General features: G+C 39.4%; 1 protein-coding gene across 7 annotated transcripts in view; it reads left to right on the top strand.

Moving 5' to 3' along the window:
• Positions 1–22849, top strand: part of MCF2L (MCF.2 cell line derived transforming sequence like) — a 152654-nt gene that overhangs the window by 7760 nt on the left and 122045 nt on the right. For 5 of the 7 annotated variants that reach the window (XR_013339520.1, XM_021545612.3, XM_077781576.1 and 2 more), the window contains exon 2: positions 2503–2701. Coding sequence is in view for 6 of the 7 variants with exons in the window: in XM_021545612.3 (XP_021401287.2) it covers positions 2524–2701 (178 nt within the window). In the remaining variant the exon portion in view is untranslated. Of the gene's footprint in view, positions 1–2502; positions 2702–13704; positions 13914–19232; positions 19361–22849 lie in introns of those variants that run through there. The other 2 variants (XM_077781570.1, XM_077781572.1) reach the window with 2 other exon arrangements.

Genomic DNA, 22849 nt, shown 5'->3' with positions numbered 1-22849 from the left:
AAAGTTCCTCCCACTTTGGAATAAGATCAGGTTTGTAAACACCTCAGGAACTCGAAAGTATGTGACTTGATGAGATGCATCCCAGAGTCCTGCGGGAACTGGCTGATGTTGTTGTCAAGCCTTTCTACATGATTTGGAAAGTCATGGCAGTCAGGTGAAGTCCCAGGTGACTGGAAAAGGAAAACATTGTACCCATCTTTACAAAGTGTAGAAAGGAGGACCCTGATAGCCACCAACCTGTCTGCCTCACCTCTGTTCCTGGAAGATCATGGAACAGAACCTCCTGGAAGCTGTGCTCAGGCACATGGAGGACAGGGAGATGATTAGGGACGGCCAGTATAACTTCACCAAAGGCAAGTCCTGCCTGACCAACCTAGTGGCCATCTATGATGGAGTGGCCACATCAAGTGACGAGGAAAGGGTTACAGATGTCATTTATCTGAATTTCCATAAAGCCTCTGACATGGTGCCCCACAACCTTCTCTCTAAACTGGAGAGAGTTGGATTTGATGATGGACTGTTCAGTGGATGAGGAATTGGTTGGATGGTCATTTACAGAGGGTAGCGTCAATGGCCCAGAGTCCTGATGGACATCAGTGACAAGTAATGTCCCTCAGGGGTCTGTATTTGGATCAAGTGTTAGCTTAATATCTTCACTAATGACAATGGGATTGAGCACACCCCTTGCAGGTTTGCAGATGACACAAAGCTGAGCGGTGTTGTTGACACGTCTGAAGGACAGGATGCCATCCAGAGGGACCTGGACAAGCTCAAGAAATGGGCCCCTGGGAATCTCATGTGGTTTAACAAGGCCAAAGGCAAAGTGCTGCACACGGGTGAGGGAACCACTGGTATGGATCTGGGCTGGGGAATGAACAGCTCAAGAGCAGCCCTGTTGAGAAGGACTTGGGGGTCCTTGTGGATGAGGCAGTGTCCAGGTGCTGCTGGACTCAATCCAACCATGTGCACCTGCAGCCCAGAAAGCAATTAACTCCTGGGCAACATCAAAAGCAGTGTGGGCAGCAAGTTGAGCGTGGGGATTTGGCCCTTGTCTCTGGTGAGACCCCACCTGGAGAGCTGCATCCAGCTCTGGGGTCTCCAACATCAGGAAGATGTGGACATGTTGAAGTGAGTCCAGAGGAGAGCCATGAAGATGGTCACAGGGCTGGAGCACATCTGTGACAACAGGCTGAGATGGTTGGAGGTGTTTGGTCTGAAGTAGAGAAGGCTCCAAGGAGACCTTACAGCACCATCCACTACCTAAGGGAGCCTGTGAAATCTGGAGAGGGACTTTCTACAAGGGCATTTGGAGATAGAAAGAGGGGCAATATTTTTAAACAGAAGAAGGATTTGTTTTATATTAGATGTGGGAAAGGAGAGGCTTTTTGTTTGGTTGCTTTGGGGTTTGTTTGGTTTTTTTACAGTGGGGCGGTGAGGAACAGGTTGCCCAGAGAATTGACAGATGTTCCATCTCTGGAAACATTCAAGGTCAGGTTGGACAGGGTTCTGAGCAACCTGATTAACTTGCCCATTGCAGGAGGATTGGGCTTTGTGCCTTTATAAGTCCCTTACAGCCCAAACTGTTCCATGATTCAACTCTGCAGAGTTCCCAGCTATCCTTAACAGCAATTAATTATTTGGAAAGATCAAGATGTTTCCTCATGTGGACAAAATCTTTCACAGTTAATGCTGTTGTAGTTGTTATTTCAAGAAGAGGGTGCTTTTTGTTTATATTAAAAAACAAACCTCCCTGTAGTTCTCTGGCATAAACTGAGAAGCTTGCAGGTGTTTAAAGATGTGCTTGCTCTCTTACCTGGAAGCACATATAATAAGCCTGGTAATTTCTAGCTCCTCTAGGCTAAGGGAACTGTTGCTCCTTCCTTCTGATCAGGAAGAGGGGAGCAGTGAAGTACCTGGGTGCTGTGTCAGAAGCTAAAGCATCTCATCTTCCTGCCAGATTTCAAGTGTTGAGGTTTCATTTGTTCAGCTAATTTGTCTGTGAAAACTTTGAACTGTAATTTTGGCCTCCCATATAATGGCAATCATAGTATCTTGTCCTTTTTAATAATTTTTTTTCTTTCACTTTTTTGACAACCCATGTTCTGGTGTGTTGCTTCACCTAGTTAAACATGGCTTTACAAGGTGCTTCTAAGATAAATACTGACTTGTTCTGTGAAAAATACAGAGTGGTAATGATTTTTTTTGCCTTTATGCAGATCAAATGTAATTTGATGTTTGTATACTGCTTTTTTCTTTTTTATTTTGCATTACCTTCCTGACCTTTGATATAAGCATTTTGAGAAACTACAGGGAACTGAAACTTTTTACTTTGGGCACTATACCATGGATGACTGTTGAAACTGTATATTTTTTCTTCAAATCAAAGATATGATCATTTGTATGCAATTGTTATCCTTGACATTTGAGCATCTTCTTTCAAGTAGCTAGGTTTTTTCCTTGTGTTTCGCAGAAAATGATTTTCTGTTGTTTGTTGTATTTCAGAAATCAACTCACAGAGTTTTCATGTCTGACTACTGGTATCGGACCCTGCTCCTGTGCAAAGGAACTGGAAGCTGCAACTGTTTTGCAACAGCCAACCAACCTAATGAAGAGAAAGAAGAAGATACCAACCATCAGGTTGTGGTGTCAGATACCATGCAGCTTGTGCAAGATAAGCAAGAGGTGACAGAAATCATGGCAGGTGAGAAAAATGTGGCATATTTTGAAACTGGCTGGCTGGCTGCCATACTGTTAAGAAGAGGATGGATGGCTTCAAGAATTTTAGAATTTGTATCTCATCTCCAACAATGAGAGTAGGACAGGGAGCCTAAGAAAAGGAATAGCTAAGTATTCACTGGAAGGGGCTGATGTCACCATGAAAAAAAAATGTTTAATAGTAGCCAGTGAAAACCTGTACTTAGGAGGATTGATGCTCCTTATAAGGAATTAAAATCATTCCACTAATTAATTCTTTAGCAAAAAATAGCCATCCCAGAGAAACCTGACCTACCTTCCTATAGTTTTAAAATCATAATTTTGAGAAACTGCTGAGAAGCAAGTAAAAAATACCTCTGCACCATATCACACTACTTTTGTTGCTGTGGTCTTTAAGCAGAAAACTGTATTGAATGCTAGTTTATGGTTGCTGGGACTAAGAATACATTTTTTTTTACTGTACCATCTGATCTTATATTTACTCATGCAGGAGGTTGCCACATAGTTCATGTATGAATAGAAGCTTTTCTGTGGTACTAGTGCAGATGGACAGTAATTTTATGATTTGATTAGCAGTTGCATCTGATGGCATTTGGTCTTTATTAACACATCTTCATTTAATTTTGAAAAATGTATTTATAAAGCCTCCCAGGTAATTAAATTTAGTTAGGAAATTAAATACCTAAATATATTTATGCAAACTTCTCTAAGCTGGAATGATGTTCCAAAACTGGAAAGGCAGAATTCACTAAAATACTGTTTTGCATTTAATACACAATTATAAAACAGAATATGACTCCTTTGTCCTAGCTGGAAGGAACTAATGATGTTGCTACTGCAGAATGATTCATGGTCTGCTCTGACTTCACAGGAAGCAGTGATTAGAGTAATCATTTTGCTTTTGTACCAGTGACGTCTCGACCAGAAAGAGGTTTCTTTTGAAGGCAACAAGGAAAGCTGCAAAAAAACCCTGCAGTAATTCCAGAGGATGATGTCAGGGTTGATCAGATATGATTTCTGTGGAAATAAGATGTGTGTATCTAGACTACAAGAGAAAAGTGAAGGGAAATCACACATTCTGACTTTCTAGTGGAGATCTGTGCTAGTTATGGAAGAGGGTGAATATCTGCTTGTTTCAATTTTCTTGTTGTCCATAACTATTAGAATAGGAGCAAGAAAATGTGGACTTGATCCCTGCAGAGAAGATTTGGACCTAACTGGGGAAGTTGTTAAACAGACTACTTAAAGAGTTTGTGCAGTCTCTAGCTTGTTCTTAATGAAGTCTCTAGTGAAACAAACCACTGCTGGTAGTGAGCTGGGTGTACTTGATTCCATCTCAGTGACTTAAGCCAGGCTAAGTGCACTGTGCTTCTGTGGTAGAAGAAGAAACGAAAGTCCCAGGAAAGCAGGGCTGGAGTAGGAAGTTGCAGGAAAGATGGTTCTGTATTGTGTCATCTGGAGGGTTTCAACAAATTGGAAATTGCTACTTCCTCTCCCCAGAAATTCAGGGGAGAGTTGTGTTGGGTTCAAAGTTGCAGGTTTGTTCTCTGCTGAAGGATCAGTGAATCAGTGGTTGACTGCTTTATCAACAAAGGAAGCTTAGTAAACTGCAGGGATTGAAATGAAAGCAATGCAGGCAGACCAGGAGCTGAGTGTAGAGATGTACTTCATAGGCATGAGACTGCCTATATTAGCCTGCATATACTTGACTATGCTAATTTAATCTTTTAGCTGTGGCTGCTGCCCTTCTATCACTGCAGTGTATGTAAAGGGGACATGAGGTTTCATGGAAGAAGTTCTGAACTAAGTTTCCTGGCCTGAGAAGTAGCAGATTTTTCACTAGGGATTATATCTGTGTCTGGCATGAATTGCAAGCCATTAGTTGAAACTGCAAAGCACATCTTTATCCTTGGGAAAAGTGGGATTTTCAAAGAAAGTTTGAAAAGAAAGGTATGCAGTTTTCAAAGAAAAGTATGTTTGTTTTCTTTTGACTTGAAGACAGTAGTGTGTAGACTGGGAAAGGAGCTTTCCCAGAACTAGGCAGACTGCATGAGAAACTTAGTGGTAGATAATTTTATACTAAAGTTCATAAACTTTACAGGTAAATTAAGTATAAAAGGTTCTCTGTGCCATACTTAATATTGTTGTTGCTAATATTGAGGATTGACTGAATCATTGTTTCTGGATATTTTATTGGGGTTTGATTTTTAACAAATCATTGCTCTTAATTCATGCAATTTTTATGTTAAGGTTTTCTGACTTTATCAAGGGACTGCTAAAAAAGAGTCTGCTCTGAAAAGAGCTACAGTATCATAACATGGTGAACATTTAAAATGTGACGATGTTTTACTCTAGTTGTAATACTTATTCAAATATTTATTTTGAGAAAGCAGGCAAGTATTTTTCTGTTGGCAAAGGGAGCCATAGTGCCTTGTTCTGTGAAACTAATCCATATAGTCTTCTCATGGGAAAGAGAGATGGTGCCATGGCAGATAATGCTGGAGTCTTCTCTTGTTATTTTTGACTTCTGAAAGCAAATGTGAGGGGTGTTAGTCTCCCATGCAGACTAATAATACTGTATGATGGAGAGCATCTTTCTGCTTTTATTTAAACCATATGTTGCTGTTTATGAAGTTTTAACTCCCTCCCCCTCCCCAGGAACTCATCTGCTGTGCTGTTGATGCTATATTAACAGCAATATTTTTACTGCTGTGTCTTCCTAGAAGTTATAATTAATATCAGGTCTTCATTGTGTCTATAAGTGCACACACAGAGAGAAGATACTGCATCTTGAAAGTTTTAGAGTTGAGCTGGAAAGCAATAGATGAACCAGCATGCAAAATTCAGCTTGGGGCAGAGCACAAGTGAGATGGAAACATCATAGCATCAGACCAACTTGTGTGTACACTTGCCTCAATTCAAGTGGTGTGTATAATTCAGCCTTCCCTCTCCTGTCTTCAGCAGAGCCTGAAAAATTGTAAGATCCTGGAAATGAATGGAGGCATGGGAGACAATAATGAGCCTTTACTAATAATAATTTTAAAAATTAAAATTAGTATTCCTATATTTTCTCAGTGGCTGTTATGTTATTCTACCTCTTTGGCATTGGACTTGAGGAGTGATATGCTTGGAGGCCTATTTACATACAATCATTGGTTGTTTTTTTTTTTTTTTTTCTCTCTCTCTTCAAATGCTTGACACCTTTTCTTTATTTTTTTGAAATTTTTCCCCTGTTCGCTTCAGGTCTGTTTGGAACATAATCTTTTCATGCAGGGGTTTTTAGCTTCCTGCCCTGATGCAGCAGGGGAAACATTTTGTGGTCTCAAGATTTGGCAATGTTATATCTTGGGAGCTGTAATTGCTGAAGTAGTAGGAAATAGCCATGAGGGTGCTACAGTCAAAGCTTTTACAAAAGTAAGGGACTATCATGACTCTGCCCAGGTTTGAAGAATCCAAGAATGTAGGTGACAACTGACTGAAGTCTGAAGTCTCCTTAATCCAAACTTACCTAAGATGACATACTTAAGGAGTAGGAAAATATTTTTAAAATATTTCAAATTGTAAAATGTGTGTAATTATATCAATTTACCCGATTGTTGACATTTTTGCATCTGAAATGACAAAGCAGCAGAAAAGACAGCAAAGTGACTGTGATGTGCCAATTCTAACACAGGCAACAGTGCTGCAAAGCACAATATCAGCTGTTGTACTCACAGGCACTTGAAATGCTCATCTGTTACAGTCATGCTCTTTGAAAGAAATGTGCATGATATCATCCCATAATGTTAAATTTTGCATTGTTTTTCATACATAAACATCCTTCTAGGTACTTCTCAGTGGCATTACTGAAGGTGACAGTTTTTACTGAATTATATACATCTGCAAGATGACTGGAGCAGGATGCTCAGGTTACATTATCAAGACCACTGATGTCTCATCACCTGCATGAGAAGAGGGGATAAACAACGTTTCTCTTAAACACTTGTACGTCTGGTAACTTCAGTTATACTCAAAACCTATACTATAACTTCAGATACATGTATTAACCCTTTGCTTCCACTAGCCAGAACTGTGTAAATACAAGATTTCAAAACCAATGTACAAGGGAAACATTGTAGGTATTTATTGTTACAATAACTATACTGTTTCAAATTAAGTGACTTTTCGGAAAAACAGTAGTTAATACTGTTTGGATCGAGTGCTTTCTATTTCCTGATAGTGTACAAAGGCAACCTTTAAAAATCTTCAATTAAAAATTAAGATACTGAAATCTGTCTCTTCGAAGCTGTTTGTATTGGTAGCTAGAAGAGTGTCATTGCATTTTTAGGGGGAGGAGTCTTTCATTTATGCAATATATTTAGAAAGTTACTTGATTCTTGGAACTGTTTTACATTCTCCAATAAGCTTTATCAGATTTGATATCTTAATAGAAGTTTAATTTTAACTGGCAAAGTTGTGTACGTTGCAGTATGCTTCCACTAACAAATTCATGAAAACGTTTTATTTTCAGGGGATAACTTATAAACTAAATTGATGCAGCTAGAATGTACATGTAAAAAATGAGGCTATGAATATCATACTGAAAATTTTCTATGAGGTTGTTTGCATACACAAAAAAATCACAACTAAAATATCAACACTAAAATACGTGAGGCAATTGAATATTTCATCTTTGTTAGAATTCCAGAAGCATCTACAAGAAGACCACTTTGTTTCATGGGTGTGACACCATGGGTGTGGGTTCATTAACATCGGTCTTCTGTGGAATGCAGATGGCATTACAGACTTCTCAGCCTCAGTCATCTTCTCAGTTGTGCAGGTGCTAAATAGCCCATGACCTTTTCTACCTTTAAATACAAGCCAACTAGGGCAGGAGTCTCTAAGCCATAATACACAAGCCACTTAGTAATACACGGTCCAGCACGTAGCCAGGAGCTATTGTTGTCCCTGGTGGCATCTGTCACAATGCTCAAGGAGGGGGAACCTGGGATTTGTTTTCTTTTTTTATGAACATAGATCTGGGTTCAACATAATTTTTTGGCCGAAAAGGGTATTTGTTTTGCTGTGCACTTTTCTTCATCTCCTTGGTGTCAGTGGATTGCCCTTTAAAGACTGGTTGTGTTTTGCTGTGGAGCTTATAAGAAAATCCATGTAGACCTTTGTTTGATAATAGTGTTTTGATTGATGTAAAGTACATGTCCAAGTAAGATACAGAAAATACTATGTGTGCAGGGTTAGCATTTCCCATTGTTGGAGGCTATTTGCCTAAAAATGTCTTTACAAGCCTATTCCTTTACTGGCTGCTGTAAGACTGGTACCGGTCTCAGCATGTGTTTGTGAGCCAGTGTTTTTATGTGTTAGTTAAAGGGGCTGCTTTTTATTAAAACTGAGTTTCAACTGAGGGAATTTGGCAAATTTTTATGAGCTTTACTCTTCAAAACGAGACACGTTTAAAACTAATTGGAATAATCTGTTTAACAACATGGAAAAGAAAGCCTTTGCGTGGTAAACCTCTTCTGGGTTGTGTTGCTGCTTTGAGTAATAGAGCAGTGAAATCCAGTCTGATTAAAATCAGTAGGAGTCTTGTCAGGATTTTCATCTTAAGACTTCTAAGCTATCCAAGTTAACCACCCTCTTAAATGAAATTAATATTAAACATCTTATTCTAATTCCTTATTTCCTGGGAATTACAGCAGATATGGAATATATAAAAATAACTTCTTGTTCAGTTCAAGAAGTTAGAGCAGAAAAGCTTCATTAGTGTAAAAAGGCATTGCCAGCTAAAAATGAGCTATGCAGAGCTAGTTTGGCAATGTCAGGAGTAAATTTCTGTGTATGTGTATATATGTGTGCATCTATCTGTCTGTCGCTCTGTCTTTGTAATTAAGTGCCACACATGATGGAATTTTAGTTCAGCTGCTGCTTGCTGAAAAAAAAGAAAACAAAAAAAACCCAAAAACATTTTCAGGAAATGGTCCTGCCTGAAATTGTTCTTAGCTTTTATCAAAGGCATGAAAGCATTTTTAATTTTTTCTTTAAAGTTCTTTGAAATCTGTTGAGAAATATTTGAGACATGTCACAAGCACAAGTTATAGGTGTTCTTTGGTTTATAATCTATTTAAAATCTACAGCCATTTAATCAGAAGGGAAAGCAGTAACATTTAGTTTATTAAGAAAGTTCCTAGCTTTTGTGATGCACCTGAATGTAGTGAATCTTTCTCTTTTTATTTAAATTATGCTTTGCTTTTCAGGTATTCTTAATGCAGGATGAAGCAATAGATGCTTGCTGAAGCAGGAAAGCTTTGTCAATTCTGTTTAGTCCCTGACATGAGTACCTTTGTGCTTTTGGTGCCTCAGATGGCTCCAAAGAAATTGGAAAAGTGTCTAAGCAGCAGCATAATTGAAATTCAAGAGGGGTTACATGTCTAACCTGCTTAGGCATTCAGTAAATCCCATTTTCCTGCATCTGTAGGCAGTTGATATCTTTGTAAATCTGCTTTATTATAATAAGTAAACAGAAAAAACCCAAACTCTATAGAAATGGGCTTAGTCTGTAAGGGCAGGCTGCTTGCTGCATTTGGCACTTGCTCTTCAGGTTGGGAAGATGGAAAAGTCATGAATGTAAATGTTAGGTCTTGGATAGGTGCAGTAGGAACCATCTGACAAAGTCTCACATGCTGCCTTAATATCATATCAGTGTCATCTATGTACCTGTAGGGAAAATGTGGGGTTACATAGACTCACTGGCTTCCAGCTGGACTGTTTGTGCTGGACCATTTGTCATGGAAATAAATTGCTTTGCCTCAGTTCTAGCCAATAGCCAGATTAAATGTTGGTTCAGTTGTTGCCTCTGGCACTGAGGAATTACTCAGGGCTGTTTCATGCAAATGCACAGATTTTCTGGGGCTAATCAATGCACTCTCTTTCAGTGTTTAGGAAGTCAAACCCTTATTACATAGGAGGAAGGAACTTTGGTAACAAGAGTTGAGAATCATGAAATAAAATATTGAAGTTCCTTTTCAACTGTATGTTTGCTTTCTGCTATAGCTGGAAGCAATTTAAGTTGTTCAGTGAAAAGTTTTATTTTTTCAGCTCAGCTTATATCTGTTTAAGCCTATTTCTTGATCATAGGGGGCATTAGAAAAATTGTGATTCTTTAAAATTATTTGTTGCACATAATTAGATTATTGTAGTCTTCAAATGTCATCTTAACCAATTATTGATCAGACTAATATGTTTTCCACTGACATTGCTAAACAACTCTTTATAATGAAGAAGAGGGAAGTAAATTTGGCGTTGTATCTGAAGTCTGTTAGTGAAAATTTCCTGCTGTCAAATTTGTGCAACCTGTTTTGCAAAGACTTACCTGGGGAAATGTACTTAAGTGTGTGGAGGAAGGAGGGGAAGGCCTTGTGGTATCCCTGCAAGATGTGCCACTTCCATCTGAAAATCATCATGGGGAGAAAACAGCTACACTGGAAATGATTGATTCAGTGGAAAATAAGCCAGCTGGGGTTAACTGCTGCCAAGGAAACCTGTCCAAAGGTGAAGCTTTTGGGGAGAATACATTAGTAGTGCTTCTGCTGAGATTTCTTTGCGGTAAGGAGCAAGTCCTTGAAAATCAGGCAGTCTTGCCAGCAGCTTCTGTTTCCAGTAAGGTGTGTGGATACATGCATGAGGCCAGGTATGTGCAAAGAGCATATTTGGGATCTCTGTAATGCTGCCAGGAATTGCCAAAAAAACCAATTGAAACAAGGCTGGTGGGCCTAGAAGCAGTCAGCTCTCTTAATGCGGCCTGAAATCCTCTTCACGAGCATTCTTTGTGTTGTGGACAGATTTTTTCCTAGATTAAATACTAGCAGTTGCTTTTTTCCACAGACAGGGCTTGCAGTCAGAGGAGTGGGGGAAAAATATGAAAAAAATGCCACATTACACATGTTTTCTCTTGTACTTTTTTCTTCCCTATTATTACTTCTTTTGAGAAATACCTCATTGTAGGACACAGACTGTATGTTCTGTAACCATACTGTGCATTGAAATTTGCTGTTTGTGTGGTGTACCGTGCCTCTGTGTGGTTTCCATGCAGAGCCATGCTCTCATATGGTGTATTTTGTATCTGGACATCCCTCATTGCACGGAAAAGGGCCTGTGCCTGCCCTTTTTACTGTTGAAAATACGTTTACATAGGAAGGCTACCAATGAGATTATAGAAGGTATCAAAATGACAGCTGTGTGTGCAGCCAGGACCAGTCCCAAATGGAGCAGTTGGATTTTCCTGTTTTACTGACTGGTGGGGCTCCAGCAGCACTGCTGGACTTCTGTTCACTGCACTGCAAAGGAAGAGGCTCCCCAGCAGCATGTGGGAGAACAGTGCCAATGTTTGGGGCACTTTGGCAGCATTTTGGTGTTTAAAGTCTGAGAGGGCGTAATTCCTTGAGTAGTTTTTCTGATGAGGACTGAGCTACCTCATGGCGGGTTCTCTTCTTACCTTTGCCCAGAGCTGTAGGCACACAGTTTGTGGTAATTGGGAGTGGGGCTGCAGCTGAGCCTCATCCCCAGTGGGCACAGCTGTGAGCAGGGAGTGAGCAGCAGTGACAGCAATGAGCCATGGAGAGCCCAGGGGCACTGAGCAACACCAAAGGGAGCAGAGGGCACACAGGTGCAGTGCATGAACATGGGGGTATAAAAGGTAAGTAGCAAGAAGGGCAGACCCTTGTTGCCCTTTGATATGGTATGGTGTTACTCTGTTTGGGTTAAAGCCATCTGAAGTTGTGTGCTGATGCTCAGTGTATCGTGGCTCTCACAACTGTGATGTGTGCTGTGATACAGAGCTGCTGTCATTCTTGAGAAGGCTGTCTGCAGTTTGGTGGGGGTGGTGTTCTTGAGCTTCTTCCTGTGCCCTGCACACACCTTGTTTGGCTTCTCAAATGGCAGGGCAATCAGTTTCATGCAGAAGGGATACAATGGCATTGGGGTTCCTGATGTATGCCAGAGTAAAGTGAGTGGAGCACTGGCCCAAAAAAAGAGTCCTCTCCAGTTTCTTCCTCAGCCTGGAACTCTGCGTGGGGGCTCAGTCTGGCTGCTGAGCTCTTCCTGGGTGAAAATGCTGTATTGAAGAATTGAAGCATTACTAGACCAGAGGGGGTGGTAGCATGGGGAAACTTGGTTTGCTGCTGACTGCAGCCCCAACTTGTAACAGGAAAGTCTTGAGTTTTTCTCAGTTTCCAGTAGCACTTACACTTCTAATACATAATCACTTGTTTTGTGGTGCATGGTGAGTGCTTGCTTCTCATCTGATTGAATTTTAAAATAGGGAATTGTGTAGATGTCAAAATCCAGGCAAGGGCTGTGACTGTGAACCCTGATCAGTGTGTGCCTGATCAGGGTGAAACACCAGTCCCTGCAGAAAGGCACCAACAAGGATGAAGCTGAGCTTGTCCCATTCTCGTTTTCTTTGGATTGCTTTGATGAGCATGTCAGAAATACAGATTGTCCTGTGCGCCTCTCACAAGGCTCCAGTTATTTTCTTCTAGTTAGGGAGTTTAGACCCCAGTAGGTTCTATTGTGAAAGGAAAATACTGGGTGTTATTAGGGCAAAGTTCTCTGGAATCCTTGTTGTGAACATTTATTAGGTTCACATGTGTTCATCTTGTTTTTGTGACATTTTGGAGAACTTCTGCTTGGTCTGATCTGGTTGGTTTTTAGTCATTGCTTTTTGGTTGGTATCAGGTTGGGGTTTCCTTGATTTATTTATTTGTTTTGCAAATTGTAATTGTTAAGTAAAGAGGGAAAATAGATTTAAAGAGCAAAAAGGTTCATGATAAAACTCTCCATTGCATGAACTTGAATAATATTTATATACTTTCACTGGTAGAATTCTTGTCAACCAGTTCTGTTAGCCCAATGTATCTACTATTCCTAAGTGTAACTTGTTATTTGTCATATATATGTCATGATGTAATATGGTATCTCCAAAGGCAACCAGGAGTCAGTTCTGTCCTTCTGTCCATCTTTCTGTTGGGTTTGTTTCCCTTCTGAAGAGGTGAAGAGAAAGCAAATGCATATTTAAAAGTTTTGTTCCTTTCTGGTTTTACAGTGACTGCCAAAGTATCCAGAAATAGGTACTGTAAGTATTATATACTCCTGTACCTGGCCCTTTAATCTCTTTCAAGAAACTGAATCTTGCCTTTCTGTGCCCAGTAGATGTTGCTGTTGATTCAGTAACACTGAAAGAGGACAAGTAGAAAAATGCCTTAGGACCACAGAAGATTTATAAATATTCCAGTATCTTACTCAGAGAAAAGTGGCTACTTAAAAAACAAATACAGTGTCTGTATTTTAATTTATATATACTGGCCTTCCAATCTGTATCATAAATGAGAAGTAAACGTTGTGTGAGTTACTGATTTAATGTCCTGTGGAAGAGCTGCATTGAAAGTGGATTTTGTACCTTGCATTTCCATTATGGTTTTACTAAGTATTTGTGCTTGTGTTTTTATCCTCATCCTAAGAAGCATGAATCATACCAATCACGATGATATCTCTGTAGCATGGTACAATTTTGCAAAACTATGCTGTATGATTGGAATAGGCATTGCTGTAGCCTCTCCCAAGTCAGCATTGTTTCTTGGAAGCTGGAGCCTTGCCAAGTTGTTAGAGCACTTCTTGGGATGAAAACCCATTGCACGAAGTGAGTTTTGCACACTTTTATTGAAGGAGACAAAGCAAGGGAGGTAGGGCACTTTTGGAGCGAGGACTGGAGGAGAAGAAAGAAGAAAACATATAAAGGTGCTGTTTACTGTTCAGTAAGGTCATGTGTAGGGGAAGGTTTTTTAAATTCTTTTTTAATGCTGTCTGGTTTTCTGGCAGAGTTTGAGAAATAGTTTGTTATTGAGACTAAAAAAATGTGTGACTAAAGTACTGAGTAGATAAGCTCACTGCTGAATCTTCATTCCCTGGTGTATGGGAAAACACCTGCAGCTGCTGGTTTCCTTGGTAACAAGTTCACTGCAAAATCTAAATGCACTGCACTAAGCCTGTCAATTGTACTGCATTTGAGGAGAGTTTAACATGCACACTGGGACCTTTTGATACATGGGTTTTGCAAATGCCGTGTCATTTATGCTGTTCTTGTATAAAATACCTGATTAAAGGAGATGTGCGACATGTTTTGGATTTTGGACAAAACTACAAAAAAGGTTGGTATTTACAAGTCTAAACATGGCCTCTGCATATGTGCGTAAATATTTCCTTACTGCATCTTGTTTTCTGAATACTTTTAAAATCTTGCCTTTTAAAGCTCGGTGCTATTGTTTGCATATTGCTTAATCTTTACTGCTTTTTGGAGTTGGATATCAGAGAGCTGCTGAAAGAAATTGCTAGTACATGTGCCATATGATAGAATTTTGGCAGGGCATTGGTTTTATTTGTCTAAGTAATTCAATATGGGGTACATGTATATGTTCTCATAGATGAGTATTTTTGCTCTGACTGAAAGGAGTATGATTTCATATATTGTGTTAGAAGATTTTAGTGATGCTTATGATTAGCTTCAACTGTTTGAGCCAAAAAAGAAAAAAAATCTATGGAACAGTGTGGTCGTGTTATTATACCAGAAAGAATTAGTTTAAAACCTGTATTGTTGTACTTTAAGAAAGAGAAACTCTGTTGAGCAAATATTGTTAAAGAGTTGGGCTGTTTTTCAGCAAGTATGTTTAGCATAGCTTCAATGTGTACCTGGATCACAAGTACATGAAGTAGAAGTAATTTGTGCCTTTCTGTTTCTAAAGGGGTTTCCCGTATTTATTGGTAAAATAACATACAGTGCTGAGTAGACAGTATAAAAAAACCACAACACATGTTGACAAAACATTGTCTGTAGCTTGTCAAATATTATAGTCATCTGGCAGTGACTCCATGGTGGGACTGCTCTCTAAAATCAGCTTTAAAATGTTTCATAAACTCCTTATTCTTTCTAAAAGGAGGCAGTTGTTCACATGAAATTATGCATTAATTTAGTTACTAGATTCCTTGTATTTGGGGTCTTATTCATGAGTATTAAACAACCTTTGAATCTGAGACCTTACTGTGTTTCCCCCACAGATAATATTGAATGTCATTAATGAGGTATATCTTTTTAAAGAGCTCTCTCTAGAAAAGACTTGAAGTTTTCATGGACTTTCTTTTACTATTATTTGTTTTGGGTCCTCTAAGTCAGTATTGCATCAGAAGGGTCCATGAGCTCTGTGTGTACAAGCTGAGCATATTGAGGGATAGAGGAGGTGGGGAGAGGAGGTAGATGCTGTCCTTTACATGGGAAATCAGTCTTTAGTTTTAAATACTCCCTTACAAATGTCAGGGAAATAGAAAAGGGACAAAAAGAGAGTGAAAGAACTATTTGTAAATGCAGTTATTTGTATTCTGTTTTCCAAGTCCCATCATATCCCTTCTTGCTGCCTTTACATTTTGAAAAATGTAGACAACAAAATATTTTTTTCTATTGTAGAGTAAATAGTTTAGTTTCTTAAACAGCATGCTGCCTCATTCTGCGAGGGAATAAAAATTAAACCATCTAAAACTACTCTGTTTCTGGGAGCTCTTTGTTTTCAACCCACTGCACCCCTGACAATTACAGCATATCCCATTTGCACGTACATGTGATAGTGATAGCGGATACTTAGAAAGATGAAGTAGAATAACAGTTTATACATGTAACTTCGTGCTGTGAAAAACTTTTGGATACTTAAATAACCTCTGATTTCTGTATTTGATGACATGATTTCAAACATTAGTTGTTAGGTTGTTTATGGTTATGCATTTCTTTGGTTTTACAAAATAGGGCCTTCCAGACAGAGTTACATCATGGTTTTTACTTCTGTAGGAGAGGATGCTAGCAATGACAGGTCCAACCATGCTAAGAACTACAGATGCAGAAGTGACTATTTCCTTAATACCTAAAGGGTTGGTTGAGATCTTGAAGGAATTAAATGGGTCTTAGGGGATGCTAACCCAGATCAGTCTCCAGGGCCCGCAGAGACTCTTCCTTTCGTGTGTGTTGGTGTTATAGGTAAGTTTTCACATTGGGCCTTCTGTGGTATCTGGTATCCTTAAGCCTCATCTTTATGCTACCCTTTGGAATTCTGCTTTTAAATTACATTTTTTAACACTGACCTCCCTGTTCTCCCTTCTGCTTGTCTGTGCTCTGCTGGTGCACTGATAGTATTCAACCGGGAAAATGTTCTTTCTCTTGGGTACACAAGTAGGAATGGTGAAGAGGATCCAAGTATTCTTCAGGATTCAGATTTTAGAAGATAATGCTACTTTATTTACTGAGGATTGTTTGCATTAAAATAGACAGGACAATAGGTCTGATAAGGAAATAGAAAAGTTTACAAGCTCTGTTGTAAAGGACACAGCAGTACCATTGCAGGACCTGTGATGAGTGTGAGCAATCTGCAGCAAGACTGAGAGCTTGTTTGGGGCCTGGTGTCTTTGGCTGAAGGTAAAATATCCTTGTAGCTGTTGGAAATCACTTTCCTATTTCTACATGATTAATAAAAATAGATTTCTAGATGAATAATAGAGTACTTTCTTATTTTGAGATTTTAAAAATTGTCCTGGTTTGCATGAAGTGAAACCAAGTCCATGAATTGTGGTTGAGGTGCATTCCAGGAGGGAGGGAAACACCCAGTGTGGGATGGTAAGCAACCTTGGGGCAGCATATCTGCCAGAGGTGAGTCTGGCAGTTCAGCCACAAACTGCACCTTCCCACCTCAGTGTATCCCTGAGCATTGCACTGCTTCCTTTTTTAAAGGGAAAAGCTTTCTGTCACCCTAAAGCTCCACTGAATGCTACTTCTTAAGATGTATGAGTGGAAAAGGGAGGACAAATTTTGAGATGCATCCCATTCCACCCCTGGAGGTATTTAAAATCAATGTAGATGTGGCATTTAGGGACACAGTTGAGAGGTGGACTTGGCAGTGCTGCTTTAATGGTCGTACTCAGTGATCTTAAAGGTCTCTTCCAACCTAATGGTTCTGTGATTTTAAAAAAGTTCCAAATTAAAGTTGACATCCTTCTACTGAGCCCTTTATCTGTGTTAAAATTTGTCAGCCTGTTCCTCAGGGGTAAGTACTTCAGTTTTATTCTGTGTAATCTAACTGAATGGTCCTGGAAAAACCCTGCTTTTTTATTCTGAGTAGGTTTTATACAATTGATGGTATGTAAAATTAACAATTATATGTGGCAGTTATATATCGCTTTCTGTTATGGAGAAATTTCCTGAGTGTTTTAAATCAATCCTGACTTGAATGGTAGACCTGCTGAACTCCTATGTGTGCAGCTTATTCTTTTGAAATAGGGATTTTTACAAAGTAGGGCCTTTAGACTTTTAATACTCAAAATCTGAACACACACAAATCGTTTGATTTAAAGCCCAGTACTTTTTAGGAGACCTCAAAAGTTTTAGCTCTAAAAAAAAGCTGGACAGACTCTTTTGGTGGGAAGAAATTAATTTTATGACCCCTAATCCAGTATTTCCTTTGCAAAGAAAATCACCCTAACAACAGAAGACAAAAAGTGTATGTTTTCTGGATCTATTTAATTTCATCATTTGCATACATAATACTAAGTCAGTGGAAGAATATGACTCTGGCATCTCTGCACCTATACTCTACCATCTCTTTAATTATCATGGTACCAGTATCTGACCTCTGAAACCAGAGCTCCCTGACATCCACTATTTTATTTTTCTACATTTAAAGTACTGTGGTTTCATTTCTTTTGGGGTTGGAGTAATTTCCCTTGTGACACCTTTCTTTTAACTATACATATATATGGAGTGCCCCAATTAAAATAAGTGATTCTTCATTTCCTTCCATATTACTCCTTTTTGGAGCAAATTCATTCCCTGCTCACCTTTATACTTCCTGTTCTCAGTCTTCCTAACTTCCTACACAAAGTACTTCCTTCATCTATAATAATATCTCAGAAAACTTAGAAAGGAAGGGTCTTACTTGGCACTGGATTGGCAAAAGACAACATTCATTCATTTATTGCCATGCCTGCTTTTAGAGGAGTACAGCTGTGGGCACATCTGGATAGTTTAGCTCCTCAGACTGAAGAAGAATAAAAGACTGAAACACCCCTCAGCTGGAGCAGGGGCAATTGGAGGTGTTAAATTAAATAAACTCTTTCAAGGCTGTTGGCTCTGCAGTAATTACTTAATCCCATGTGGCAAAAAAGGACAAAGAAGAAATCTGAATGGAGCACTTACAAAGTAACTTGAAACACAGCAGACCAGTAGAAGAGATTCAAATGATGTTTTGTCCGAGCAAGGGAGGCTGGGGAAAAGAAGGCCCTGCCTGTTAAGCTAGGAAGTATTGAAACCTGTGATCTAGTCAATCATTTTAAGTTAATTCAGGCTGAAGAGCTGTACTGCAACACTTCACAGCAGTATGAGGAGTGCTTCTCTAGTGTGAAGCTGAGACACTTCCTTATGAAAGAAACAAAATAGGGAAAGTTAGTAACTAAATTAAGTTTTAATAAATAATTGGTGTGATTTGGGTTTAGTTGGGGTTTTTTTGTAGTTTTTTCTTTTTTAAGGAGAGGCTAGATTGTAATTGCTGGGGGAGGAAGCAAGCTGCTTGGGGAAGGCTGAAAGTACAGGAAGCTGGAGTGTAGCAAGATAGGGCTCAATGGAGATGTGGCAATCAAGTAGAGATGAGTAGGCTGCATTCCAACTCTTCTAATACTTTTCAGCCATGGGCCTGAGCAACCATGGAAAAGGAAGAGGAGGGTGAAGCTTTTTCCCCTACTGCTAAGTACTTGATCTGGGTGTCACCTCAGCCTAGACCCTGTGTGAGGGTATCACACATCCCAGGTGGGGGAACCTGGAGAGCAGCTGCCAGGACCTCTTCTGTATGGCACATACTTTCTCAAAGAAAAATTTATTGAGGTTGAGGAGACACTGAGGACTTGATGGAGATTTGGTAAATTAATATATTAGTTAAACAAGGCAAAATTTGATGGAATTATTTTGTTAACTGGTCTTGCACATCTGAAAGATTCTTTAATCTCTGTTCCTGTATGAACGAACCTTGCCCATACTCTGGCTTTGTATATGAGTGTTTTGAGTGTCAAGTTTTTAAAAGAAAAACTTTGATTTTTTTTGTTTCCCCTCCTTCCTCCATGTATTTGCTAAATTCTCTGTATTTCTTGAGATTGTGAATCTAGGAACAATTTTCTCCTTGTGAAGGAGTGAGGTGTTGCCAAAAGCAGAATACTGCCATCTCTGCTTATGAATCCCAGTTTCAAATCCCAGATGCTTTACATAATAAAGCCGAACTGGGCTGATTACCAAGAGAACTCAGTCATTCAGGGAAATAAAAGGGAAAAATCCCTTTTCTTCATGAAGGAAGAGCTCATGCCAAGAGGAGGTTGAAATGTTAAAAATGCATTTTCTGTTTGGATCTTTCATATCAACTGTCCCGTTTCCCTCTTCTTTCCCTTTTATTTAATGCTGGGGATCAGTATCACCCTTGTGCAGTGGGTGTATGTGGCAGTTTTTTGTAGGATCTGAGAGGACCTAAATTTATGAAAACCACATTCAGTGGGTCTCTTCGCTGTCTGCAGGAGCCCAGCTTAGGTAAGTCTCCCTGGCTATGTTTGCAGTGTCTTTGGAGAGCGGTGGTGCCATGGGTGCTGCAGCCTCACTGCCCACACAGTCTATGGAGTTCTGGGGCTCCCGGTGGCTGCGGCCATCCAGGAAAGAGTGAGCGGGCTTCGCTGCCTGATGCCGACCATGTGGCATCTCTAGCAAGCTGTATGGGATGTTTGGCAGGGGATTCAGCTGCACAGGCACAACCAGCCATGTGCTCTGCCTCTTCCCTCTGCCACAAGCGACGTGGCGGCGTCTGTGCAAAGCGGCGGCAAGGAAACCTCTGTGTGTGTTCATTTCTTGTAGTCCTACTTTATAGCCAATACATGATTTTTCTTCTGCTGCAGCCACTCTTAGGCTCTACGGGTTAAATTGGAAGCCCTCTTGTGGATTAGTAATTGACTGAAAAATAAGAAATAGAGAGTTGCTTTAGTTGGTCAGTTTTCTGTGGGTGGAGGGGGAGTTACTGGTGGAGAAAAAGCAGGGATTTCTGCAGGGGTTCCTGCAGCTGTTCAACATAATCCTAAATGAACTGGAAATGGAAAAAAGTGTGGAAAGAGAAGATTTGTAAATATGTGAAAATATTTATTTAAAAATAGTAAAATTCAGTGCTGAGTGCAAACCATTGGAGAATAAATTGGTGGTGCTAAGAAAGTGATCAGTAGAGAAGGTGAAATGAATTGCTTGTACAAGCAACACAGATGAGAAAAGAAAATACTATTCTGTTACCCTCACTGAGAGACCTTGACTGGCTGTGGGTAGTTCCCTGAAAACAGCAGCAGCTCCGTTGGCATTCTGTGTTGGTCCGAAAGGCAAACAAAACATTACAAACCGCTGAGAGGGAAACCGAGAACAACAAAATCCTTCTGTCCCTGAGTAATCTCTGCTGTGCCTACTTCTGGAGTACCATGTCTAGTTTTGTTCCCTTTGTTGGAGTAGAATTAGTGTATGGCGAGGAATGGTGAAGGCGATCAGAGGTATGGGGTTGCTTTTATACAAATAGGAACTAATTAGTGTAGGAAATTTTCTGTCTGGAAAACAGGCAATTGGAGGAGACATAATATCACCTACAGTGGCAGTCTGTATAGTCATGAATGGCTTGGGGATGTATAAAGAGAGTGTTTATTTCCTGCAGGGCTTTTTTGGGTTTGTTTTTGTTTTTTGGTTTTTTTTTTTTCCCCACTGCTTCACAAAAGAGAAACTGGGACACACAGAAAACTTCCAGGAAGGTAATTTAAGCAAAACCAGTTTTTCACACAGCACGTAGTTAAATTTTGGAACACTGATAGCTGATGTTACAGAGATCAACATAAAGCTAGCAGAGAAATTTTTAGGTATATTGTTGAAAGTATCATTTGCTCAAGCAAAACTGATTACATGATTGTATGTTAATGACTTATGGTTACTAGTCTGCCCTCCCCCACGTGAGTGGATAGCTCTGTGTTACTTGTAGAACATTTTCAAAATAGCAACCATTTCTTGAAAAACTAGGCAATCATATTTGGGTGAAACTGTTTTGAAATAAAATATGTCTGATGTTGCTGTGTTTGAACAGAATTTGCTGAAGACTACAGCCAAAACCAGAGTAAAGTAGAGAACTGAAGGAAAAAAATAATGTTGTTGAAACTTTCAAATCTAATAGAAGTTTAGAAAAAGGTCAATACAAATCAAGTCAAATATTATACCCATGAATCCATGGAAATCGATTGATTAAGTTAAATACATTTGTGCCTCTCTTATTATCTTTGCAGTTTCACTGAAATAAACCAATAATGCATTTTAAACTTCTAAGACAGAACTGAAAGGCTGTGTACTCCTCAAATTTCTCTATGAATTCCTCTGTTGCACCAGGGACTTGCCTGGGACTGGCGAAGGTAATTTTTGCTGAAAGTTATACATTAGCAGAAGTTAAAGGTCAAAGTTCCAGAAGCAGAAGACCTGAGTTCCAGCTTGAATTTTTAATTAAAAAAATTAATTAATCATATTGTATCTGAAAAATGACAACATTTCCTATTGTATTTACAGACTCTCAGTGCTAGAACTGAGCATGAGTCCTTTTACTATAAAAATTAGGCATGAGATGAGTGGGACTGAAATGGCATGTTTAATTCCATAACATGGTTGTCATGATGATCTGAAGGGGGTGTGGGGATCAAGTAAAATCTTCAGGAGTGAAAACTGCTGTAGCTCTTCCCTGAGATATAGTCATGTTGTATTTTCAGGACTGTTTTGATTCCTTACATAGCTCACGGTCAGATGCTGGATTGCTTTATGTTCTGAGAAAGCTTGGCTGGGTTTTCCTGTTAAGAGTTGATTTTAGTTAGTTTAAGGTCTCTTTCTTTAGTCTGACTCAAGCTTGTTCATTAAGCCATGGATGATCCTGTGTCAAACCAGCAGAGATCGTAATCCCACATTTGGTTAAGTATCTTGAAATACTCTCTGTTTCATTCAGTAGAGAAGCCATGTCAAAGCTTCTTAGGAAGACAAGGCTGCCTGATTTCCATGAATGAATATGATTAAACAAGTACTTGATTACAAATAACCCACTTTTAGGTAAACTAACTTTCAGCCCAGCTAACTAAACCTCTCACGTGGATGCTGTGCTCATACTTTGAGTGTTTGGAATTTGTTTGAAGGTGTAGAGAGTATATATAAAGTGGCATCATTGGTGTAACTGAGGTTTAGCTAATATATTAGAGTTCTCCATTCATTTTGCACAGGTAAAAGTTATTATGTGCTTATGATTCTGAAAGTTGACTGGTTGACATGGTAAAATTCTTCACTACATTTTTGTCTTCCTTTTCATTTGTTATTTCACTGAGAAACTTCATCAAAAGATGGACTTTTGATATATGGGGAGATTAAGCAGTCTGCTGATTCTGCAAGGAAAACGGAATTACTATTGACTTGAATCAGGATTCTCAGACAAATCTGGGATTGAACTGTCTTCTCTTGCTCTTGCATAAGCATGTATGAATGAGTAAGTTTGCTGCACTTCTTGTTGCACCAGGAAACAGTGTAATCTTACAGGTGAGCTTTGCTGTTCTGCATATGCAAAAATGCCTTAGGCCTTTAACTTGCTGCAATAACAAATCCCATTGACTGTCTGGCATCTGGAGTTCTCCCTGTGCTGTCTGTGGATGCAATATGGTCACACAGCTTTTGTTTGATAATGGGCCTCAGCTATCCTAGTGCACCTACACACTTGCATATCTTTTCTCAGGCATTTGCTCCTCCTGTGTCACCACCAGAATGGCAAGAGCCTGGTCTGGTAATTGTCGTCTTGCTGCCCATCACTTCTTCCTTTGCATAAATACAGTCTCAAATGGCAGTCACATAAACGAAATATTTCTGCATACAAAGTTCCTCCAGATCCTGGTTTTCAGTGGTAATACTTTGTTATGGAAAAGCTTGACTGAAGACTTTGTTTTGTCATTCCTATTAATATTGAAATGGAAACATAGATGGCTCTAGCAA

This window comes from Lonchura striata, chromosome 2 (genome assembly GCF_046129695.1).
Source record: "Lonchura striata isolate bLonStr1 chromosome 2, bLonStr1.mat, whole genome shotgun sequence".
NCBI classification, from domain to species: domain Eukaryota; kingdom Metazoa; phylum Chordata; class Aves; order Passeriformes; family Estrildidae; genus Lonchura; species Lonchura striata.
This window is presented reverse-complemented; position numbering and strand designations above follow the sequence as displayed.